The 27,484-nt window shown below is 34.9% G+C and overlaps 1 protein-coding gene across 1 annotated transcript in view; it reads left to right on the top strand.

The window, feature by feature from the left end:
• Positions 1 to 1,875: 1,875 nt before the first annotated feature.
• Positions 1,876 to 27,484, top strand: part of LOC150108567 (peptidyl-prolyl cis-trans isomerase B) — a 50,052-nt gene continuing 24,443 nt past the window's right edge. Inside the window, exons 1-3 of the mRNA XM_090416008.1 lie at positions 1,876 to 2,357; positions 18,262 to 18,384; positions 26,137 to 26,245. Of these exons, the coding sequence (XP_090272134.1) occupies positions 2,244 to 2,357; positions 18,262 to 18,384; positions 26,137 to 26,245 (346 nt within the window). The 5' untranslated portion in view covers positions 1,876 to 2,243. The remainder of the gene's footprint in view (positions 2,358 to 18,261; positions 18,385 to 26,136; positions 26,246 to 27,484) is intronic.

The raw sequence follows: 27,484 nt of genomic DNA, 5'->3' as shown, positions 1-27,484 counted from the left end.
CGCAATCTACAGCTGATCTTCTTGCTTTTACCAACCATCCATCTCTGGACTCACTCCATGGAGAAATTTCAAGAAACTCACGTGGTTGCCACTAAAAGTTTAAAAGCATTTGAACAGGTTCGCCACAGGGGCCTACTTAACAAACTGCCATCCTATAATCTGCCTCCCACAACTGGATTGCCAACTTTCTCACTGGTCGCTCATTATGTGTCATGATTGATGGTTTACTCTCCTCAGATTTCCCCATCACTGAAGGAGTACCGCAGGGTTCTGTTTTTTCACTCACTGTCTTCACACTTGTATATAAATGAGCTGCTCTTAGACTTCTGAAATTATCCATAGCTGTGCCAATGACAGTGCACTAAATTCCTCCTTTTCATTCGACAAACCTTGTGCTCAAATATTACAATCTTCAAGATCTACCTTCACCTCCCTGGTGGTGGTAGATCTTGTCCTGAACTCAGACCATGACCTGAACTTAAATCTCCTAACTATGTCGCAGTGAAGCAAGAACAATCTTGTAAACTTCAACACCTCCAAATCTCAGTGTATCTGATCTCTTGCAAGAAAGAGCTTGCATTCCTCTCCTTTCCTTCAGTAATACTGAGATTTCCAGATATGATCAGATTTCTCTTCTTGGACTGACCTGCACCTCCCGTCTTTCCTGGCAGAACCACATTTCATCTATATCCTCTGCAGCTGCCAAAATCTTTGTGCACTTTTTCGCACAAGACACTACTTCATACCTTCATAGCTGCTAACTGTATACAAAGCCAAAGTCTGCCCTGCCATGATATGTTTCTCCCATATTCAGGGTAGTGCACTAAAATTCTTTCCAAGATTGCTCGATTCTATTCAGAAGAGGGCAGTCTGGCTAGTTAATGATCCCTCTCTAATACAGACGTTCAGTTTCTGACTTTTGCTTCTTCTACAGATACTTCCATGGACAGTGCACTCCTAAATTGGCCACTGCTATTTCTCCACTCTCTTTCAAAGTCATGAAAACAAGAACGACTGCTGACCCACATTCTTTTAGAGTCTATCTTGAAACTCTCCGAATACCAACTTCACTGCCTCCTCTTTCATTCCGTCTACTGCTGTCCTTTGGAATAGTTTCCCTCACTCTGCCTTCTCCAAAGATTAAAACCCTCAGCTGTGTGCACTGGTCAATCTCCACTGGTACCCAATCAGAGATAGCTGGCCCAAGTCTATCATTAATTATGCAGCACACAAGAGAATGATTTAACAAGTGCCGCCATCTCGTGGTTCCTAACCCAGTATATTTAGTATCTGAAATACTGTGGGTTCTACGGTCGATTTTCTTGAGTTTACAGAACGAAAAACTCGAGTTTCCGGGAGAAAAACCCGCTTGCCCATACCAGAGATCGACTAACTCGGGAACCGGTCGAAAAAAGGCTTAGAAAAATTTCTTCTAGTAGGCGACTAGATTCGAAATGAAGTCTTCCTTCGTGCAGCCAAGCGCCGTGGTGTGCAAACGCCACATCCACCGAGCTACACAGGCCTCATTTTTTATATATATAACAAAATCAACTAACGCCTTTTAATCCCATATAGTAAGTAGGCGAGGCCGTTTTAGCCCCACCTAACTGTGGAGACTGATCCCTACAACTCTTCACGAGATATCGTTTTAAATTAGTGATAATGTTGGGTCACCTATTTCTGATTGTCCTTTTCGCAAATTTGTTCTGTAAAATTCAAGAGAATCAACCGTAGAACCCACACTATATCGAACAATAATAATTTGTATTACCGTTAGGGACGAAGAGATTGGCAGCAGTTGTCATTCAGCTATCTCTGATTGGCTAATGGTGTAAATTGAGTGCCGCTCCGTTTCTAAAAGTAAAATACGGCTAAACCACACTCGTCTACTTACCATGTTAAATGAAAGATGTTAACAATTTATTTTATTTGTTTATTTTATTTTTGAATTGACAGTGTGTCTGATATTGAAAATTCTTCCGTATTCAAGTGCTGAATGTTTCTTTTTTTCTTTTTTTTCCCCCCCTTAAAACTTCTTTTTTTTTTTAATTTAGTAGTGAGATAGCGGTGTCCAATCAGGAATGACCACATGGTGTAAAGTGTAGTAGAATAGTATTTATTCTAGTTCTCTACGTGTCCTGTTAGTTGCGCGAAAATATTTTCTTGTTTGCTTTTCATTTTGTATGTTTATTTTACGTTTGTACCGTTTCACTTTCTTGTGAGCAAAAGAATTGTTATATAGAATGGTGCAGTTAATAGTATCGTTGTTGATTGTTGTCTTCAGTGTAGTAGTTACTTTTGCTGTGGATGAAGTCAAGAAGGATGAGAAACCCAAAGGTCCGAAGGTGACTGACATTGTAAGTATTATATATTCAATTTGGTACCTAAGAATTGTTCTTCATAAATTTAGTAAATGTTGTCATTGACAACATTTACTAATTATGACTTATTGGCTAAACTGGGGAGGGGGGGGAACAGTAGTTAATAAAGCTCATGTAGATGCAGTAGGATGATTTCAGTGGTTAAATTCTAAACGAATAAACTCCGTGGCCCTTAAAGTAAGGATCAGAAATTTGAGGATATTGCTAGATTGTCGCAACATTATTGCGACAATCTAGTTTATTTTACTCAGGTAAAACTACTTTCAATATTTTTGAGTACTTTGTGTCCTTATCAGTCATGCACCGACTTGTGAAATTTGTGATTATACTCATAAAATTTTAAAAGATTATACTCTCGGGGGGGGGACCCTATAACCCCTAGAGAGCCCGTCTCCCCTGGGTGGTGGATAGGGGGAGCCCACCATGTATGTGTGTGTGTGTATATACATCTACGTGTGTGTGTGTGGTGGAGTGGTCAAAATATACTGAATAAGGACTCGTGGACCAACAGGGCCATTAGGGGCAATCATCTTGATTGTGAGGGAAGTGGCACTCTCAGCTGCATCTATCCTCATCTTCTACTTTGAGGAAGATCCACTCACTTTAATCTTTTCTATAAGGCCTATTCAGCCAACTCTTCTTATTTTATGACCCTTATGCTATTAGAGTACTCGAGGGCCATAGGGTGTTTCCATTTCTGGCCTTACAACGATGTCCCCTCTACAAACCTTTACTATAATTCTACTCTCCTATAATCTACTCTTTCCCCCTTCAATATACCCTGTTCCTCCTATGGGTTTAAATTTGGAAGAAGGCTAGTTCAGAAGCCATACTATTCCATCGTAAGGCTAGTCACCTGACATAGAGAACATAATTCTACTTTTAAGCTGACAGAAAAGGGTAATCAGAATGAATCTATGGAAAACGACCCTGGAATGGAAAAAGTAAAACGAAAATGGAAACGACAAAATATAATACATATAGCAAACTTGAATGTAAGAGGAATAGCATATAAAGAAATGGATTAGACAAAATATTAAATGAAAGAAATTTTAAAATAGCAGTAATCACTGAAACAAAAAAGAAATTAAAAGGAACCATGAAAACCGAAAATTTTAATGTGATATACAGTGGAGTTGACAGACCAAAGAGCATAAGTAGGAGTCATGATTTGGATTCATCACCTTTCAAAACAGTTAAAACATTATAAATTATGGAATGAAAGAATAGTAGAAGCTAGAATAAAAATAGATAAAGGTTATTTAACAATAATTGGTTTATATGCCCCAGAAGAAGGAAGAGAATAGGATAATATTGAATTTTATAAATCAGCTGCAAAATATAGATAGAGCTTATTTAACAATAATTGGTTTATATGCCCCAGAAGAAGGAAGAGAATAGGATAATATTGAATTTTATAAATCAGCTGCAAAATATATATAATGAATAAATAAAACTGATCATGTAATTTTAGCAGGTGACTTAAATGCAAGAAATGGAAATGCAAAAATTAATAATAATATAGAAATATACGGAGAACATACTCTAAACAGGAATGGTAAAAAATTTATTGATTTTGTAGTTTATAATAACCTAAAAATAATGAATTCTTTCTATAAACATAAAGACATGCATAAATATACTTGGGCAGCAAGAGGATGGAAATCAATATTAGATTATTTTATCTTAAATGAAAAGACATCAAAGTTTTCGTTAGATGTTAGAGTTCACAGAGGATATGAAATAAGCAGTGACCACTTCCTTGTTAAAATGAAATTAAGATTACCACCTAAAGGGCTACAAGTAACAAGAACAAAAACAAAATTTAAAACATTTGTTTTAAAACAATGGCTATATGAACAAAGAATTAACCAATATCTAGATAAAATAAAATAAAACAAAATGAAGAAATAGAATGGCTTAATATAAAAATTATACTAAATGCAGCAGCAAATGAAAGCTTAGGAAAGACCAAAAAAATTTAATAAAAGGAAAAAACTGAAGATATGGGATGATAAAACCAAAGAAATAATCAAAATGAAAAAAGAAACCTATCATACATGGTTAAGCAGTAAAAGATTAGAAGATGAAATAGAATATAAAAGAATAAGAGCCATAGCTGAAAGAGAAGTCAGAAAAAGACATAGAGAATCATGGAACAAATTTGTTTCTAATTTAGAACATGATTTATATAAAATAAGACCAGTGTATATAAAATTTTGAAATGCCTAAATGCAGATACTAAAGAAAACATAAAATTAAACACCGAATTGAAATTAGAAGAATTTCTACACAGAATTGTGGACAGATAAATATTTAAAAAAAGACAACTGGCAAACACTTAATGAAAAGGAAATAACTAAAGAAGAATTAGAAATCAGCCTGAAAGAAACAAGAAACGGAAAATCACCTGGAGAAGATAAGCTAGGTTCAGAACTGTATAAATATGCAGGAACATGATTCAAAGAAAGACTCCTATTATTTTTAAATAAAATTTATACAACTGGTAACCCCCCAATAGAATTGAAAAAAGCAATTGTGATTCCTATTTTTAAAAAGGTAATAGAGATGACCCTAAAACCTATAGAGGTATAAGCATACTAAATTCCTGTTACAAAATATATAGCAGAATTTTAAATGGCAAACTAATGAAATATTCTGAAAACTTTATTTTAGAAGTACAGAATGGGTTTAGAAAAGGACGATCATGTATAGACCCAGTCTTTGGCCTAAAATTAATAATAGAGAAAAGAAGACAATACAATTTAGAGGCACATATTGCATTTATTGACTTTGGAAAAACATTCGACAAAATTAAAAGAAGCATTTTATTTAACATATTTAAAGAAAGTCAAATACCAAATAATATCCTAAAAGCTATCATAAGTATATATATGAAAATAATCAAATACAAATGAGATTAAATCATGAACTATCATATACGAGAGAGGTAAACCAAGGAGGTCCGACAGGGATGTCCCTTCTCAGCAACTCTTTTTAATATTTATCTAAATGAAATAATAATAAAATGGAATAAAAATTTCCATCAAGGTATTAAACTTTCTCCTACTGTGAACTTAAACACGCTCCTTTTTTTGCCGACGACCAAATAGTAATTACAAATTCTGAAGATAACTTACAGAAAGCTATTTTAGATCTTAATGAGATAGCCAAAGATTATGGTATTATAATATCAACAGAAAAATCAAAAACTATGGTTTTTAAAGGACAAGATCTAAGATAGCAATAGATAACAAGATCTTAGAACAGGTGAATTCATTTAACTACCTAGGATGTATGATCACATATGAAAAAGATATAAATGTAAAAATTGCAAAATATTTAAAAATAACAGGTGTGATTAACTCTATATTTAAACTAAACCTAGTTCAAAAACAAACCAGACTAAAAGTATACAATACATTAGTCCTACCAGTCTTATTGTATGGAAGTGAAATCTGGACAATAAAACAAAAAGACAAACAAAGATTAATAACAGCAGAAATAAAGTTTATGAAAAAAACTACAAAGTATACTCTATTTGATCACAAAAGAAATGAAGAAATTATGAAAGAATTAAACCAAGAATCAGTAATAGAAAAAATTAAAAAATATGAACATAAATGGATGGAACACATTCAAAGAATGAAAATAGAAAGATTACCAAAACAAACCTTAAAGTACAAGCCATTAGGAAAAAGAAAACCAGGAAGTCCTTTTTAAATGATTTAACGATGACTTCTAAAGCCGGAACAAGCCATGCTAAGCATAAATCCTTGATACGCAGGGGAAAAAAAAAACTCTCATAAAATTGTGCTTGATTTATTTCCATTGTGTTGTTCCTCCCCCAATACTTTCAAGGGAACTCCTTTAAATTGATTTGCTTGAGCTCAGATAACACATCCATTATTATTCCTAAATTGTTTATGAAGTATGTTTCTTCAAGTTTACTGGCTAGCCCTTGAAATGTTGCTCTTTCTTTACTATCTCAGTTTCCATCATGAGCTGCATGTGTATGTAAAGAAACTGGGCGATGATGCATAGTTATTCCAAATAGAATTCGCATCCCGAAAACTCGATTCAACCCAATGAGTTGACATCTTTCCACTTTGATGAGACTGCAGAACAACTATCAGACCTTTTTGGGTTTCTGCACATTTCCTTAGTTCATGTAAGTTCTTTGGAGATGTATTAAAAGTTGAATGTACCTTATCAAGAAACGCCACATAATGATTTATTGTCGTAACATCTTTCACTGAATCATGAACAGCAAGTTCTAATCGATGATTTATACAGTGGCAGATTAAAATTGTTGGAAAATCTTCTTTCATCAGTATTACCAAACCTGTTAGTTTCCCTAGTATAACTAATATACACTATCAGTACAGTCTGGTTAGATATGGATGTACTTTCATCCAAAAATTTTGTTTCATTTGTTTTGCAATATGATTCACTATCTCAGTGCATGTCAGATTACTATGTAAAGAACACCCCACATCTAACCATTAAGAATCTGAAGATCATTTAAGTTTGGATGATCTAAAAGGAATGATTATGCTTTGCAATATGATGTGCAGTGCGAAACACACAACACATGATTTCGTGAGCTGAAGAATTCTGTTCTTCTATAATGTGTTGAAATGAATTGTCATTTTTACTTCTAATAAGTGCTTCTGCACTTTTGTGAGATTTGATATCTCTGTTCGTAAATTTTCTTTTTGAGTTGCTTTTGTTGGCATTGTTTAGACCCTTCCCGTTTAATACGTATTAATTCATTTATCCACTCTGATGCTAAGTGAATACCCTGATGTGAAGAACTTGCACCTAGGGTCTGTACCTCTGTCCTTACAAAATAACCAATTGTATTTACCTTTTGAATGCAATCCACTGGTCGAGTGTCCAGTAAGTCGGCAAATCTTTTCTTTCGTTCACTGTATTAATATTATCGCATTTGAAACTGATGGGAATCCTGTGTTTCTGTAGATTCGTTAGACTTCCTTTCTCTTCAGAAACTACACACAAACTGTCATTACAAGCTCGTTTTGTGTTATGACTGTCATCTGAGCTATTTTGACGTTTAAAGAAGGTACTAATGTATTTATCCATAGTTGAAATAGCAGGTCTACATAAACACAAATATTACAAGATTTCTTTGTGCTTTTTACAATCACGAGCTTTGATAAACAACTGCTAATCTGCTGTTCTATTGTCGGTTACTGACTGTTGCTAACCAGAAAAGACAAAATATCGCTATCATTCTGTCAAAATTCCACTACACTACGCTGCAATAATGTTTGCTTGTCAATCCCTGCAAGATAATGCATTACAGGAAGCTCCAAACCTCCCTGTCCCCCCCTTTCATCACACGTTCATAATCAGGTGACTGTTGATATTGACTTTATACACTCAAAACTGTAAACAACTGTTGAATAATAACACAATAATGTAGGCATAATTACCTTAAAGGGAGATCACAAAACAGAAATGTTCCAGGCCCTGGCTGAATTTAACCACTGGATGATTTAAACATGTTGACAGTGCATACAAAGGTTGTTAGTCCAACATGGCAAAGTGTGAAGATATATACATTTTTGGAATAAACAACATTTACAGTCTTTGTGTGATGTCGGTGAGACTAGGGTTGGGGATGATGTGCATGGATTAAAGTTCATAGAACATATTACAAAATAGCTCAGTGGATCACTTGGATTTTGAAGAATGGAAGGCAAAGAGATAAAGAATTTATTTCTTTATAAGGTATTTAATATGACCATATCTAACTCACCATTATTACAGGTTTAGTGACCTGTTTAATGGACGGGATAGTGATGAGAGGATTCAGATACAGGTGACTAAGATGGAGAAGACAGTTCTAGAGGCATTGGGGCAGTTGCTGAGGGTACCAGTGAAACAACATTTTACTACTTATCAAAATTTGTCGCCCTTAAAAAAAAAAGCATATAACTACTAATTTGCTCAAACTTAACTACACCACTGGAGAGTTCTGTAAAATGAATGCCATGTTATTCATTTGATATGCAGAGAAGATATGATAAAAAAGTTACTTTTAGGATATATGTAGAGAGAGAGAGAAAAAAAAAAAAATTAAATACATGACAATAAATGCAAGAACAAAGGAGTCTTCCTTGGAAGTTGTTTAAAAGTGTGGTTAGCAAGTATTTGAGAACTTGCTTGGAGAATGGTGAATGAGTGGAATAAGTTGCTAGACTAGTTGTAAGTGCTTTATCAGTAAGTGTAAGGTATGATGGCATTGTATGTTAACATGGGCCTTGCACAATTAATCAGTTTACCCTTTAGTCTAAGATGCTGTACACAATGAATTTTCAATCCAGATGAAGAATACTGACCACAGTAGATTTTGTTTACTGAATCACACTTCAAATGGCACTCAACTGCTATGCGAACGACTTGCTTACTGCTGTGTGTTTACTTACAAAACCTATCACGAGAACTGCCAATAAACTGAACTCTGTTTTGAGATTTTACTTGATGTTTGAAATACACTATTTTTATTGTTATGTATTCGGTGAGACCGTCATTTCTAAGCATTGTAAGACTAAGACTTGCATGCTTCTGTGCTGCGTAACTCAGTCTGGCTGGGCAGTCGAATTGTGGCAATGTCATTCTGAATGGCTTGGGGACATTGTCATAAATGAGTGGCAGTGAATGTATTAAATTACCACAATAGCCATTATTGTTAGCGCTAGGCTGTGGCAAAAACTGGAATGATTTTTGGACAACCTAAAAAAGCATTGCTGCTTTCATTGCTTGAGACCTTGAACATGCTGTTAGAATATGGCATCATATTTATTGATGTTGCATCCCAACAGCATTGATCCCACAATTTTTTGAGATTGGTCTTCCTACCACAAAACATTGCAGTTTTGTGGTAGGAAGTTGCAATATAGCAAAAAATTCACCCCAATGGTGTTTATGTTCTTGCATGACAAAATCAGATCATACTTTTTCTTTTTTTTTTTCACCACGTCAGGCTAGTCTAAACGATTAACAAAGTATTTAGATTTAGCTTACTTTAGTGTCATGTAGCTTGTGTCTTGTGCATGTTTTCCTGATGATCAACTCAATATAAAGGTCTAAACATTGAGTGTTATTAGCTTAATTGTAAGTAAAATAATTACTCCAACATGAGCGTTTTTGCCTCCATAAATTCTCCACAATGATTGCTGACCATCATGTAACCTTGAAAGAATGCTTTTGACTGAACCAGAAAGCATAAAATATCAACAGTGCATTATAATGAGGAAAAAGTACTAAAAAGGCAATAATTTACCTATTATTGATGTTTTGCAATCTTCCTGGAGCATACATTTACTGCATGATAGTCACTTTATTATGCAGTCAAGGACTTATTGAGAAAGGGCTTCTTCTGGATCATAGGGTCCACAAATACCTGCATCTTTCTTTTGAAAATGTTCACTGAAGATGAATTTACATCCATGAGATCTAAATTCATCATTAGAAGCATGAGATGCAAGTTGCATCTCATGCTTCTTAATTATGCTCGTTCACTTTCCAAGGATGACCCAAAGTCCAAAGTTCTCTACATCTCATCGAGATGTAAATTATGTCTTATGTCTACACTAGAAGGCTGCCTTATTGACTTGTATGTTTCTATCTCTTGAGGTCCACATTCACTCAACTTGTCTTCATATACACAATTCCATAGGCTAGATATTATCTTGCTGCTTGAACTTCATCTCTTCATCTGTCTCTGGACACAGTAATTTATATATGAGAGAGATCCCATACACAAGAGGTTGAGAGACCTATAAGCACTTCAGTGCTGTGTGTGGGGTGTAGATGAGGTCTAAGATAGAAGTTTATTGATTTTTTTTTTTTTTTAAGGGTAGTTGTTGGGGAATACTTCATGAGTTAGGCTGTTCCAGAAGATAGAGGTGGACAAAATAGAAGAGGAGAAGCAGGTTTTGTGTGTGTGTGCAGTTGCACAGTAAAGGGATGTTGGGCAGCTTTGCTGAGGTGAGCTGAAATCTCTTTTGCAAGAGTGAGAGAAGCAAGACTGTTTTGGTGGCATTGAACATGACAAGGTTTTCCTTGCCTCACTAAAGAACAATGTTTAAGGTACTCGTAGTCTAATACAGCACTTCCCAAACTGTGGGCCGCAGCCACCTTGGGGGCCGTGAAATAATGAAAACAAATTTAAAATGCTTTAAGACTAAGTAGATCTTTTTTTTATTTAATTTTTATTATTTATTATTTCTTTTTTGTTATTTTTTATATTTTAATGGAAAAATTCACGCATTGGTGTTGGTTCACAAATTTTGCTTCCTGCGTATTTTGGTGCTTAATGAATATTAGTAAATGTAGGCTTATGTATAAGTTTCACTAAGGAAATACCGTGAGTAGACATATTACTGACTATTGTAATAACAGAATTAATTCACGTAAATTATTCTTTATTCGTAGAATTTTCACCCGAGCATCATGGGCATCATCAATACAGGTACAAGGCTAATTAAACAATAACTGTTATATTCACAAAGTGCCACCTAAGTAGCTAAGGTTAAATTTCCTAAATTTATTTAATTATTCAATTATAATAAAGAATAATTTACGTGAGTTAATTCCGTTATTATAATAGTTAGTAAAATTTCACTTCAAAAGTATTGATAAGAAGCACAAAAAAGCTTGCAAACGCAAAATCTTGCACTCATTTAAAATGGCCAGGTTTTTCACGCTTTAAATTAATGTTTCATTGCTAGTGTACACAGGTGCGGAGATGCATGGGAAAGAAATACACTTGGTGTGTATCTTTTGTATTAAATATAAATACAATAAATATTATAATAATGTCTGTATTAGAATTTTTTTTTTTTTTTTTCTTTTCCCCGATGGGGGCCGAGAAATCTTTTAATTTTCAAAAGGGGCTTTGACAACCATAAGTTTGGGAAGCACTGGTCTAGTACACCAGAGTAACGCATGGTTTGTTATATAGAGACATAATGTTATCAAAGCCATAAAATGAAGGAATCATTCCTACAAGCTAATGTTCTCTTCAGCATTAGTTATTCAATATGATGACTGACTTAACCATCTTAGCAGTATAGCCCCCTAAACTTCAATTCTGTTTACTATCACAGTAGAGTCTGTAGCTCCATTGGCACTTCTAAATTACCATTAGAATAATATTCTTCCTACATTATTTTCAGTACTAAATGCATAATCTTACAATTAGGAACACTGAACCACCATTCATTGTCGTTTGCCCATAGAATTTTTAGTTATTCAGATTGGTCTGCAAAGATCCTATGTTGTTATTATTATTTGACACCTCCAGGGAGTCCAAAGACTCATCAAGGGAGGGCAACTACTCCACCAACGCCATCAATCGCCGACCACCACCACTAGTATTTCCACAGTCTATCACAAACAAAATGATAAGTCATTTCTAAATGAATTAGAAATGACTTATCACATTTCTTAACTTTTGCTTTGTCAACAAATAGCGTGTTGCAATTCAGACTAACTCCAATATCATTAATATCCAAGTTTAACAACAGTAGTCTCAATAGAGAACCTAGTAGTACCAGAATGGTCACTCTCCTCCTTACAGTACTCTGATACCTGTCAGTTAGCCACTTTTTCTATCCATGTCACAGGTATATTTTGCATACCCATCCCTTTTGAGTTTGTGTAACAACCTGCAGAGGTGAATCTTAAATGCCTTTTAGCAAAATCCAAAAGTGTCTTGTTATAATCCATTCCTTGTATCTAACTCTTGCTTGACTTGTGAAATGCAAGCAGAAACAAGTCTTACTTTTGACAAAAACCATGCTGTCCTATGTAAAGGATTAAATTAGTGTTAACTACCAATCTGGACATGGATTCCAATAATCTTTACCACCTTAATGACCACTCAAGAAATACTTAATGGCTTATACTATATTCCTCTTGGTCTTTCTTTCATGCGTAATGGAATTCTTCCTTCCATTCATTTTGCTTGTGTTGAGACTTAATAAGTTGGAGGCATTGCTAATTCTCTCTTGAGCATTCTTTCAGCACCTTATCATCCATTCCCACTGCTGTACCTTCTATGGTCAGTTTTCCTTTTTCTTGCCACTTGAATTTTATTGTTTTTTCACTATAAAAATTCCATTATATTCGTAAAAATGTAAACATTTTAAGAACACAATCGTAAGCAGGTGTTTGAGCATTTATAGTTCATTAAACAGTATAATCTTTTTTTTTTTTTTCCTAAATGATTGATAGCAAAGTTTATGGTTTGAGTTGGAGGTATTAAGAGGGTGGGGAAGGCAGCCAGATTATAGTTTCATATGCAAAGAAACTGTAGTGTGAATTTAATGTTGCTGGCCAATGTAAGTCTTACACCAGTCAATGAAATATTAATATAAGTTATTTGTGGATACTGATCCATTGCCAATAAAATAAATCACAATTGATTGATTTCTTTAGCTTCATGACTTAGATCTCTCATGTGCATGACTTCTTTTTTTTTTTTTTCGGGGGGGGGGGGTCAAGCTAGTCGGTTTTCTCCATTTGTAGTAATACTTTATCTTTAAACAAAACTTAACACTAATCACTTTTTACATTGTTCACTGCATGTTCAAATTGCTTGTTAGCATTCAAGAATGTGAGAGCAGAGCTAATCTAATGTGGTAGGGCCACTTAAACAGAATTAGGCAGGAAAGGTTAGCAAAGCAGGTGTTTGATGCCGAGATGGCAGGAAAAAGTCCCACAGATATCTAAATGGTTTTATTCAGTCAAAAGGTGCATAAGCACAAAATGTTACTGGAGTGCTGTAACAAGTAACAGACTAATTTGGAGGAAAATTATGCACTGAGGTGATTTCATTCAATCACTTCCAAAATGTGCATTAGAGCTGTAAACTTTGCTTCTCTTGTCAGTGAAAACATACAGACAGCACCAATATTAGTTGAACTGTAATATTTGCTTCTTTTTTTCCTCTCTCTTTACTTGCCTTGATAAGACCCCACTTGGACTATTGTGCATGTCTGGTCTCCTAGTTTCTGTTGTAATTCCAATACAGTGGAGAGAGTGCAAAGGAGAGGATTAAAAAATATATCAGGATTGTGGAATACTGATTATGAAGACAGATTGCGAATTTTGTAGACTGCAGACACTAGCAAACAGGAGAAAGAGGGGTGATATATTGAGATGTACAAACCTTTTGAAAGGGTCATACAAAATTTCAGTTGATGGAATTTTTCATTTTATGGAGGGTTGAGAAAGGACAAGAGGGCATCCTTGGAATCTGAGAATTTAACGCTGCTAAGAAGTGGATGAGGACTAGATTTTTCTCATAAGGTGGTGTGCAATTCCAATGGATTACCATTGGATGTTGTGTGTGCAAGCAGTGTGAATGAATTCAAGAGTAAATATGATAACCGGTTTGTGTGTAGTATGTGGCATCCCTCAGTGAGTCCTTAACTCCTTTGGAGGTCTCTCTTAATATTCATTTTATATTGAATGAACACTTCAGCCAAAAATAGAAATAATGACATCTCAGAAAAGATCCAGCATCGAGATATTCTCACATGGAGGGAACACACACAAAAAATAAGTCTCTCATTAACACTATTATTGTTGATAGTAATATTTTCACACTGGTCGAGAATAAATGACTATACAAGAAGATCTGAAATACAAACAGTTTTTGAACAAGATAAAATTGAATATCATATTAATAGTTTTTGTTTTTTTTAAATCAGTTGAGTGAATTTCAGAGGTGAATTATAGATAGTCAGATACACAAATATTTAAGGAAAAATGGAATTCAAGAATCAGGATATGCCACTATCTCCAAATCTTGGAGATAGTGGCATATCCTGAGGAAAACTTTCTTTCAGCAAGAAAGATGTGTATCAAGATGGTCTGTAAGGATAATTATTCATATCTGGCATCACTGGAAGCTATATTGTCACTCTTGTACGTACCAAATAGGATTTTAGGGGTGAAGCTTCTACTAGTGGGAGAGTTGCAGATACCCTTTCCACACAGTAGGACAATTACTCATGCTGGGATTTGAAGCCACAGCCACTTGGTTAGTGTATATGTTAGCCACTCATCCAGCCAGGGCAGCTTGTAAGGATAAAAAAAAAAAAAAAAAAATCCGAATTCCATAATGGACTCAGGAAGTTAGAGGCAGTCTGAACTTCCTGGCAAGTAAGTCAGCATGTGCATAAGAAAGTGAAGCAGTGTGTGTAAAATTAGTTAAACAGGTTGTGAGAAAGAAGACAATATAGAAAATAAATATCAGGAAGGCAGTGAAAAAGTTTAAAAGCTGAAGAAAGAAAGAAGTCAGATGACAAAGATGACATGAAAACTGAAGTATTTTAGACATCTGGAATATTTACTTTGAAAGAAACAAGAACTGACAGCACAGTTGTAGAAAACATGTGAAATGCAATCAGGAGTACATATCAATACTTGAGGTAGGAAAAAATCCATCACAAACTTGAAATATGGAAAGGCAGCTGGAGTAGATAATTGACCACAAATGGCCAAATATGGAAGTATGAAAGTTTTTACAGTGGCTACAGTGCATAATTCAGAAGGCTTAGTCTGAGAGTTAAATTTTATATCATTGAAGTAGAACTCTTTGTTTTCTTTTTTTTTTTTTTTTAAAAAAAAAAAAAAAGAAGAGAGAGATAAATCAGCATATAATAAATTTAGTTTAATCCTTTATCCAAGCGTGAGCAAACAAAGTTTGTGCCTGAAAGTATCTTCAGGACTGGGGTAAGGTGGTACAACACCAGGCAACTCGTTGCAAAGGTGGAGCAAGCTACCAACATTCCTATCTCAGTATCTCCTATAATGCAAAACACATCTCCTTGCAGATATGTCTAATGTTATGCATTAAGGGAAGGGCCACTACCCAGACTAGTTTAGACCTTTGAGGTCTCTATTATACTCTAACCAAGTGAAAAATAAACTTTCAACATCTTACTCTAAATCCAGAGTAATTTATTTAAAAAAGGGTGGCACACCATTTGGCAACTCCTATAGGTAGAGATGACCTGCTAATGCTTCTGCCCAGTATCTCCACTTGGGCCTGGCTCCCACTGAAGAGACCTTAATAAAGGTCGAAACTAGTCTTAGTAGTGGCCCTTCCCTTAATGCATAACATTAGACATATCCGCAAGGAGATGTTTTGCATTATAGGAGATACTGAGATAGGAATGTTGATAGCTTGCTCCACCTTTGCAACGAGTTGCCCTGGTGTTGTACCATCTTACCCCAGTCCTGAAGATACTTTCAGGTGCAAACTTTGTTTGCTCACACTTGGATAAAGGATTAAACTAAATTTATTATACGAGTATACTCGTATGTCGATTACCAACCTCGTATGCCAAGCGCGAGTTAATCCGTAGTATAACACGTAATTTGTAAATCAATTTTAAACTAGTTAAATCAATAAAAATAAAAACCAATCAATGAAATAAAGCACTCAGCAAAAAAAAAAAAAAAAAAAAAATTATTCAAATTAAGAATGGTACATTTTAAAACAATTTTCCACGCACAATGATGGTTTTTCCTGGCAAACAGGACAATAATAATAGTTTGTTTCTTGTACAGACACGGCATGGCTTTGTCGGGTGTTTCTTTTTTTTCTGTTGGTGGTAAAATTTCCAAATAATGAAAATCCTGATTCCTCCTGATATTCTCTGATGCTGTAAGTTCATCCATCCCAACAAAAATTGAGATAAATTGATCTCTAAATTTTAATGCAGACATTGCATTTCCAGTAATCATGTTATAAAATTTATGTGCATTTTGAATGTATACCTCAAAAATGCGTATTGCCAATTTCTTTGGCCATCTAATTGTCTTTCGTAAGATGGAATAGTATGAAAGCATTTGATCAGAAAGATCGGTGCATGACATACCCAAATTATAATCCCTAACGATATTAGGTTTTAACTGAAATTTACCATTCCGATTTTGCGCTTCAACCATTTCAAATTTGTGCATATTTGAAATGGAAAGGACTTCCCTCTTATCCTTCCATTTGCTGATTGCAACAGGACCTCTTCTTTGCCAGACAAATTCCCCTTTCTTTAGGTTTCTTTTGAATAACATCTGGTGGATTGTTTTTCCTATTATTTCTCAGCGTTCCACACACATACGTTTTTCTGTTGGTAAGTGATTCTGTTAGAGCTACAGAATTATAAAAATTGTCCATATGCAATACATAACCCCTGTAAATATTCTTCCATCAAGTGGAATACAACATCATATGCGTGACCCATTTTCGCTAAAGACGATTCAGATTTTCCTGTATAAATTTTTATTTTTATCACCAATCCATTTGATTCACACAGTTCATAGAATTTCACGCCATATTTATGTTTTTTGTTTTTTATGTATTGCCGAAATGTCAGTCTACTGCGCCACAACACCATTGACTCATCAATACATAAGTTTGTCTGGTGTGTAGCAATTTCGCATTACACTATTAAAACGATCTAGGACTGGTCTTAATTTGTGCAATTTATCATTAGCTGCTTGGGAATTATCTGCAAAATGCAAATGACGCAATAAAATTTGAAATAGATTTCGGCTCATTTTAGAGCGCCAAAATGGCAAATTGTAAAGTTGATTTGTACTCTAATAATGCTCAATAGACGGTAAATTACAAGGATCCATATGAAGTAAAAGTCCAAGAAATAATTTCGTTTCAGGTATGTGTGTTGCTTTCCAGTTAGAAATTCTTCGACTTTTTTTGAAGTGCGCTCGGCTTTCCTCAATATTTTGTAAAGCATATAAATTGGTTTGTTCTACTAAAATTGTGAGAAAATCTTCAGAAAAGAAAAATTCAACTAACCTTTTGATACTGAAATTTCCAGTGTCAATTTTAAAACCTGCAGTTTCAATCAAATTGTGGGGGCTCTTCTTCTTCTGAATTTTCCCAATAAGTTGATGTTGATATATTTGGCTGGTTGCTAACTTCATCTTCAAAAGTTGCTTCATCATCGGAGTCACCGCTAGAGTCGTCTGTAGGATCATCTTCAGAATCGGAACCAAATATTTCATGAAATTCATCATCGCTCATATTAGCATAAGCTTTTACTTCTATATCAGTAAGTTTTCTTTTACTGGTCATGGCGAAATTGAAGGTTCTTAGAGACTAGAAACTAAAACTGAACTAGACGCAATAAACACTGGCATCAGCACATGTAATATATAGATGGAAGTGATACAAGATTACTAGTAGTTGGCGTATGAAACAAAATTCTGTCTGATAAGCCGGCTACGAGATTACTCGTAGTGATCTTGAAGACGCGAAAAGCGCTTGGCATGCGGGAACAAACTATGACTGAGTAGCGTGGCAGCGAACGTGTTAAACAGAATGGGGAAAGATTAGTAAAAGAAGTTTCTTTTACCAGAATATAAGATATAATGCTATATTTTATATATAAGAACTCACAGTATTGAAGTCCTGACAGAACAAATTAATTTAGATAAAAATTGTCAATAGGAAGTTAATAAAGATGTAACCTTTTTTATGTGGTACTATGAAAATATCTTTACACCCCCATGAGTTTACATATCATCAATCTGATGATAAAATTACAGGAATAAAAAGGCAAAGAGGACTAAGGGTAGATGTGTATAATATGGGTTATTTTGGGCCCTTAGTCTTTTTTTTATTCCTGCAATTTTTGTATGCTATATTTAGTACATGTATGTATAATTTTTGAGTTTATAAGGAGCAGGTACATGAAAGTGATTTTCAGAAATTCAAATTATTTATTTCAGAGCGACATCAGTAAAATTAACATTTTGACAGTTTTTTCCCCTTCCACGAACATTCTTATTTATGCTATATATATTTCAGGTATACTTCGACATTACTATTGGGGGAGAAGAGGCTGGCAGGATAGAAATTGGACTGTTTGGTAAAACTGTACCCAAAACTGCAAAGAATTTTGTTGAGCTATGCAATAAACACCAAACAGAGGTAAGAATACTGTGAGATGCTTCTCATATGTAATCATAGCTTCATGTAGTGAATATATAATATTTCAACAGTAAAATCAATTATTGTCTGCACAACGTTAAGTGCAAATACCTGAGAAAAATCCTAACTTATATTTAACTTATGAAATATATTTCACATTGTGCCTGTGTAGCCCTGCATTTGCTTCTGTAGTGCCCGACCACCAGAAGAAAAACAATTGCAAGTTTGATTCTGGTTCAATTTCTTTCAAGATCAATTTTCTGTTCTTGGATTGAACTGTTAACCTTTTTCTTTTCCATTCAAATCATTTACTTCTCTTCCTCTCAACTAACATTTTAAGTCCCGGATCTGGCCAACTTTCAAATATTATTCCCACATCTGGGATAATATACCCATACCTCCCTAAGAATTCTTGATATTTGTAAGAGGACAATCCACTTACTAAATAACCCTCCCCTCACAGATTACTCCCTTCAGTCACTTTCCCATAAGTGCTTAGTTTCACTGTGCCTAGGTCTGTAAGTCCTTTCATGGGCACCGTCCCTCTGAATTGGTCATTACCATTTCTCTGCTTTCTTCTAACCACATAATTAGATCATTCACTGGCCAACACCTATACACTGTCCAACTCTCCATTCTATCCACCTCTGTTCTTTGGAACAATCTTCCCCCATACTGTTTTTTTTCTCCTGCTGAGTATAACTTCCATTCTTTAAGAAATATCAATAAACTACCTTTTTCTCCTTAATCACTTGTCCACATGTGGCACTGTGGTGTTATAGGTCCTTTTAACCTTTTGTGTGTAGTCATCACTTAAAAAAAATTTTTTTTGTTTAATTAGAATGTTTTTTAAAGGCAGTTGAGTCATTCTTTGGCATAGGCAATAGGGTATTTTCTCTCAGAAACTCTGGTTTTTAATCCCTCAAGAAAATACTGCAGAACTTGCACTGTTTTTGAAAAAATATAGAGAACATGAGATAGTAGTAATTGTCTACAGTAGTCTCCTCCCTAGATGCTCATGAAATTATTGATTGCCTTGAACCAGAAATGAGATGGCTGAGGGTGGAGATCAACTTACTAATATCCAAAAAGCTAAAACTTAGTAATTATTTTTAGCGATTTTATTGTTTCGTGCACATCTTTTGCACATTCACTTGTTCGTTTCATCCTGAGGCACCAAACATTAGCAACAGTGGTGCTTACAAGTTTTTGTGAATTTACAATTAATACTCATGCTCTACTGAGTTGTAATTCATCTGCCTTTGTGAACACTTTTTTATACTTTTTTGAAAGTTAAGCCTTATTTTTACATTGTTACCCATCACAGTGAAAAAGAAAAACAGGTGATAATAAGCATCAATTCAATGAACAGCAGAAGAACAAGTTCTTTTTATATTGCATCCGTCAGGAAAATGTGCATTGTTTGTGAAAACACTTTCGCATAATAAGACATTATCTTAATAGCACTATAAAACACATCAGACTGAAGTAGAAGGAAAACTGAAGCTAATGCTTGGGTCTGAGTTATGGAGAGAATATGAGATTTAAAAAAAAAAAATAAATAAATAAATAAGAAGACAAAGATATTGGATACAGCTCTCCACACGAGACGCAAGCTGAGTCACACACACTTGGGCAGATGTTATCAGATTCAGATAAATTGCATAACATATATATCATCAAATTCCTGACACTTACCCTCAAAGGGTGTACAGGATATGATAGTACTACAAATAAACAAAAAGACAAAGATTAACAACAGCAGAAACGAAGTTTATGAGAAAAACTGCAAAGTATACCCTATTTGATCACAAAAGAAATGAAGAAATTATGAAAGAATTAAACCAAGAACCAGTAATAGAAAAAATTAAAAAATATAAACATAAATGGATGGAACACGTTCAAAGAATGAAAACAGAAAGATTACCAAAACAAGCCTTAAAGTACAAGCCATTAGGAAAAAGAAAACCAGGACGTCCTCTTAAACAATTCAACAATAACTTCTAAGGCCGTAACAGGCCATGCTAGGCCTAAATCCTTGATATGCATGATGATGATGATGATAACGACTAACTTCCTATCTACAATTTTCCTCCAGGTCAGCCTGTTACTGGTCAAGACTTAAGCATTATTAGATCTTATATTTCTATCTTCTAAGGCACTTTTTACTGTATCAATGCACATATCTTGGTTCCTCTGAGTCTTTTTCCTGCCAACCTGGAGAGAACACTTGTTTTGCTAATCTTTCCATACCCATTCTGTTTAAGTGACCATACCACCTGAGATTAGCTCTGCTAATGCATTTCTGGATGCTCACAATGTCATATTCTTTCCTAATATCCTCATTTTTAATATGATATTGCCATCTGTTCGTGCCCCCAATCTTTCTCAGGACTCATATTTGTGGTCTCTAGTCTTTGGTCAAGTGTTTTACTTCTGACCCAGTTCTCAGATCCACAAGTTAAAATTGGTTTGAACACTGTCTTGTATACAGCTAATTTAGTGTTTTGACTAATTTCTCTTATTCTATATAAATTTATTCAATTGATTTCCTACCATACCAGCTTTGATTCTGTTGTCTATTTCCATATTTTATTTACCATTTTCACTAAAAATTCTCATTGTTCTGTTTCCCCATTCTGGTATTTGCCCACATCACTCTACTTGACACTGCTTGCCATTCAAGAAGATTAGTCTCATATTTAGTGTTGAATATTATGGCTACTCCTTCTTTTCCTTGATTGTCATTGCTTGAATATAACATTTTTGTATTTATTGCTCAGAAAATCTCAACGATTTTTGTCTTTTGAGTTTCAGTCACTCCAATTATGTTGCTCTGTTACAATTATATCTGGTATTTACCCATTAAATATATAATTTAATGGGTAAGTACCAGATATATATATCTCATTACTTTCCTTAGTATCCCATGATGCAATCACCTCTGGATCTGGCTCTCACTGAAGATACCTCAATAAAGGTCGAAACCGGTCTGTGTAGTGACCCTTCCCGTAATGCATAGCATTATAAATGTCCGCAAGGAGATGTGCTTTGCATTATTGGATACTAAGGAAAGTGATGGGAACTTAGTTCACCTTTGCCACGAGTTTCCCTAATCCTGAAGATACTTCAGGCGCAAACTTTGCTTGCTTACACTTGGATAAAGGATTAAACTAAACATATAATTTATAGTCTAATCAAGTGGAAAAAAGACTTCCAACATCTTTCTCTACTCCAGAGTAATTTAATAAGGTGTGACACCTTTTGGCAACTCGCATATGGAAATATGAGTTCTGCATTGCTTCAACCTTGGTATCACCGCTGGGTCTGGCCTCTACTCAGTAAAGGTCAAAACAATCTGGGTAGTGACCCTTCCCATAATGCATAGCATGATACATGTCTGAAAGGAGATGTGCTTTGCATTATGGAAGACTAAGGAAAGTGATGAGAACTCGGTCCACCTTTGCCACAAGTTGCCCCAGTCCTGAAGATACTTCAGGTGCAAACTTTGTTTGCTTATACTTAGATAAAGGATTAAACTAAATGTATAATTTGTAGTCTAACCAAGTGGGGAAAAAAACTTCTTCCAACTGGTGCTTACCCAATTCCTCAGCTAGCTCCATTTCTTTGCCATTCAAGCTTCTTATATTGATATTACCAATCTTGAACTCTGATGCTGAGTTAGGGTGTGTTTTAGCATAACACATTTAACTTTTATAGAGAATCAATTTATATAAGAACATAATCAAATTCCTGCCATGTGCCCTCAGGGAAGGTGTATAGGATGTAAGAACATTTGATTATGAACTCTATTTTTGTGTATATACTAGCCTAATTTGCAGTTTTTATGGTTTCCCACCACAAAAGGTTTTTATTAATAAACCTATAGTATATTTGTATTACCATGGGTGGGCTAAGGATTTTTCATATATATATATATTATTATATTATAATTTTTTTACAGTTCAGGAACTGGTCTCCTCTAGAGACCAAACATTGAACTTTTTCAAGCTGCTTCAGGCCACCAATAAGCAGGGTGGTGTTCTCACACCAGGTGACGAAATCAATCTGCCACCTAAAGACAATTGCAAACATGCATGCCCACTGCGGGATTAGTCCACAACCTGTTGATTGGAGAGTGAATGTGCTAAACACTTGGCCAACCAGGCCAGTTGACCAGCAGTATATATTTACTAATTTATCACTTTATCTTTTGTACTGCTGTCCTTGTGTCAATAAATCAATCGGGGGTGGGTGGGAGCCTTGTTTAAGCTGGAAACATCATGACCAGCATGGTATTTCATCATGTATCATAATTTTGTTGACCTTATACACAACACAGTTTGGTTGACTAAATTCCACATTACCAGCACATGCTTTGTTCATTCAGTATTCAAGTGGATACCTACTAATTAAATGCACCATGAGAAAGGGAAGGTTTGGATATCGGAGCAAAACCCCTCGTCAGTTTTCTGCATTCCTTACAAGCTATGTGAAAATCTCCTCTCACTCTTTAAGTGATCTTTAAATTGAACTTAATAAAATTTAAGTGGTAGTAACATAGAGAATCTCGGATCTAATCCATTGCTAAAAATAGTCTACATTTTGATTTTTCTTACACATTCAAGATGATTGTCAATGTGCTTCCTGTATCTTCATTGTACTGTTGATGATGTTCATGACCCTTATTATTCTGTTGTTTTAATTAGTTTTTTTGGCCATTATAATAGCTTTAACAAGTGCATTATTGGATAAGTGCAGTGATAAATGTTGTCAGAATGCAAAAGAGGAACATGAAAGAATTGATTTGGCTGGAACTAGTGACCTAAGAGGTGAAGTATTGTATGAAGGAGGATGTGAAAAAGTTGGAAGAAGTGAAAAAGAAGAAAAGGCGAAAAGGTCTCTGTCACACTATGATAGAGGCAAACTGAGGAATTTGAATCAATACACAGGTTACAGAAGGCATGATGTAGTTTGGACAGATTTGTACAATGCTGATGGACTGCACTTAAATGGATTCAAAGAGAGCTTTATTCACTGAGGATATAAGTGCAAAGTCAGGAAAATTAAAGTATTTATGGTGCATGTAAGCGTGTGTGTGGCAACATCCATGAAGCTGAGCATGTTAATGAACAAAAAATGCAGAATCTAGTCTATAAGGCAACAATATTGAATGAGGTAATCAGTTCAGGATGTAAATGTGGTTGGGAGTGGGCTAAGGGGATGCAACAGTTCCTATATACTCATGCAAGTAGTCTCAGAAATAAGGGGAAGGAGGTTTTGGCTTATAATCTTAGAAAGTTATAAGCAGTAGTAAGACTTGGCTAACAGCAGGTGGTATAGTTAGAGATAATATATGATGGATTTAGTATTTTTCAGTAAGGATATAATAGACAGAACAGGGATGGGGTACTGCTGATGATAGCAGATAATAAGAGTAGGAGTCGGTTGGGCAGATGGCAGTTCTTTTGAGTTGATCTGGTGTATGTTTCAGATTAATAACACAAAATTAATAAAATTGGTTGTTGCTAGGCCAGGTGGTGCCAATGATGATGTGAAAGACGTGAATCAGCTGATTAGTATAATGAGTGCAAGTTCGGTAATTATTTTAGGTGACTTCAACTTCAGAAACATAAATTAGGAGGAAAAATCACATGGCAGGAAGGAAATGGAATTTATACACTTAGAGATAATTACTTGAAGGAAAATGTGGTGGAGGGGACTTGGGATACAAGTGTATTGGATCTGGTTATAAGATCAAAGACCTACCTATAACTAAGATTGTTATGCTGCCTCCATTTGGGGAAATGTGCACATGGGTTTGTCTTGAGGGGATAGCAAAACATGGAAATTCTAGTTAGCAGGGGGTATATGCAGAATGATGCACTTGGGAGGCAGCTTGAAGCAGTATTATGGCAAGAGAAAGATATTCACAGTGCATGGAAGAATAGCCAAGGAATATTTGGAAGAAGTAACATCACACTGTATATCCAAGGTCAGGAGGGTAAATCAAGTAGGAGTTAGCTGGATGAATAGAATCATTACACGAGGTTCAAAAAAAAAAAAATTCGTAGGGTATATAAGAAGAAAGGTGACCAGCATGGTAAAGAAGGAAAAATCAGATTGAGAAGAAATTAGCTAAGCAGGCAAAGGAAATCCCAAAGAGTTTTTCATTATGTGGCAAGTAGTTGGAAGAATAATGAATGCAGATGGTGCATGCTGCCTCTCATGTTGCTATGAGAGGCAGCATGGCTTTGTGAAGGGTTGGTCATTCTTTCATCTACTAATTTTCTATAGTAGTGATAGCTGAGTTGGATAAAAGTAATGGCTGCATAATGATACTGCTGGATTTTGCAAAGGCTATTCAAAGGATACCACACAGAACTCTGTCATAAGCTGCAACAAATGGGGATGGATATAAACAGGTGATATAGTTAAAAGGGTGACTATGAACATACTCCAAAAAGTAGTATATTAAATAGCATTTGGACCACTGCTGTTTAATTTTTATATAAATGATGAATAATTTGAAGGGAGATATTCAGTTTGTTTGCTGATGAGGTAAAGTTAGGTAGGATAATAGTTAGTCGAGGTGATGTTAGAGAGCTTGCAGATGGTTTTAAGTAGGCTGACAGTATGGGCAGAACATAATGGGTGTCAGTTTAATGTGGAAAAGTGTCAAGTTTGCATTTTGGAATACAAAGATTACAAGCTATGTACCACATTAAGGGAATTTGGGGGAATTGACGAACACACTCGCTCTCAAGCAGAGATGAGGATTACTGTGGTAGTCTGATAACCTGAATTTCTTAAGGATGAAGTAGTAGAGGATCTAGAAGCAAGTGACCAAGTTGATAAATGGTCTGTGGAATGCTCCCTATGAGAATAGATTGAGGGTTTGTGGGTTGCAAAACTTGGTTGATAGGTTAAAGGGAGGGGAGGGATATGATGGAAACATTTAAGTTAAAGGATTTTATAGGATTGGTGCAGGGGAAATGTTTTGGCACTTGGCTAGAGAGGATAGAACAAGAGGTCATCCCTGGAAGTTGGGCAAGAGTGTGAAAACTAAATTTTTTGGTTGGAGATTAGTGAATAAATGGAATGGATTGCCTAAACCATTTGTGAGTGCTTTGTCTGTTAATGGCTTCAATTAGAGGTATGATAGATTAGATTAGGTCTCTCATAATGAGTCTTGGGACTCCATAGAGGTGCTCATGCAAGAATAATAATGCACAGAATGTGTGCCATCAAGAAGGTTTAGATAACAAATGCATTTACTATAAAGCATTCACTAGGGATATGTTAATATGTAATATACAATTACAAACACTTAATTGCTGAACCTCTTTCCAAAAGTGATTCAGAGAACTTTTAGACAAAACACTATCAGTCTAACAGTCTTTACACTTGTTTCATGAAATTCCTGCTTTGACTAATTTTACAACTGATCCTCCTTTCTCACAAGTATACATAAGGTTAACATAAAAGAATCTGAACATTTTGGGAATTTATATTGCTAAAGTATGCTATGTGCAAGTTCTGTAATAATATAGTGTATGCAGAATACACTATATTATTACACTATATTCACATAATTACAGCTTGTATAAGAAATACAAAATCTAGTTGCAGCTGCTTGAATTTTTACAATTTCAAGACATTAGTCCCAGATATTTTTATAGATTTAAGATGACTATATGAGCTTATATATTACTTGATAATATTCATTGTTTTATGTTTATTTTTCTGTAGCCAAGTACAGATGAAAATCTTGTTGGTTATAAAGGTTCTGTGTTCCACAGGGTAATAAAGGATTTTATGATTCAAGGAGGTGATTTTACCAAAGGAGATGGAACAGGAGGTTAGTTTTTCCATGTATTTTACAAAGGACTGGTTAAATACATATCAAAAGAAATCCAGTTGCAGTATAACTCTGGTAAGTCTTATCATGCCATGGGGAATGAAAATTTTGACTTTTCAGGTTAAAAAGACCAGTGACATTTTACTCAAGATCAACACCAAAGTATAATATTTTTAAATGGCATTACTGATTCTTGTAGCCAGTTAGTCTTTATGTATTAATATAATCCTTATGTTTATATTAAATGCATAACTCATTTATAAATATAACAAGTTCAGTGGGTTACATGACTTGGAACCATGAATTAGGTAGTTTAGAAGAAAGTCATCTAGCTAGTTTTCTGTCAGTATCCTATCCTTTTCTGGATAGGAAAATTTGAAACATCCTAATAACAGTTTATGTGAAACTTGGCTTTACTCCAACAAAATCCAAATAATTCACATCATAGTTATTGCTTTGATCCAGTTCTTTCATGACTGTTAATTTCAAAAATGTTTTTTGTCATAATCATTCTCTCCTTTAGAAAAAACTGTACTGTGCCTGCCTTAACAAGCAATCCCTTTCAAATATAAGATTCCTAGATAATAGAAAAATTATCTTACCATAATTCTTACTCTGTGTGATGAGCCAGCCTTAGATTACAATAACTTCTGCAGATTTTCAATTCCATACAGCTTATTGAAGATGATAAAAAGTGAAAGATTAACCCTAATATGCAACTTCTTACCAACAAAGAAGATATCATCCCTTTCTCCAACCTTATCAGTTCTTATATCATTAAGAAATTATCTTCCTGTAAAATACTTCTTAAATTTGTCTGCAACCAGAACCAAATGATTCAGAATTGTTCCCCAGAAAATGGTTGTTTCATTAGTTTCATTTTTTCATTACAAATCTTTTTGTATCTTTGAAACCTTTTTAATTGTCTTGTCATTCTTAGCTTGTTACAGTTCGAATTTTACTTTATTATCATCGTCATCATCAAATTCCTGCCATGTACCCTCAAGGGGTGTATAGGATATGACAGTACTACATGAAAAAATTACATCATTACTAACTTCCTATCTACAATTTTCCTCCAAATCAGTCTGTTACTGGTCAAGATTCCAACATCATCAGATCTTATCTTTCTATCGTCTAAGACACTTTGTATCATATCAATCTACCTATATCTTGGTCTTCCTCTGGGTTATTTTCCTGCCAACCTGGCAGAGGTTTTGCTAATCTTTCCTCTCCCAT

This window comes from Typopeltis vanoorti, chromosome 3, assembly GCF_054136105.1.
Source record: "Typopeltis vanoorti isolate ZY-2024b chromosome 3, IOZ_Tvanoo_1.0, whole genome shotgun sequence".
Taxonomy (NCBI): domain Eukaryota; kingdom Metazoa; phylum Arthropoda; class Arachnida; order Uropygi; family Thelyphonidae; genus Typopeltis; species Typopeltis vanoorti.
This window is presented reverse-complemented; position numbering and strand designations above follow the sequence as displayed.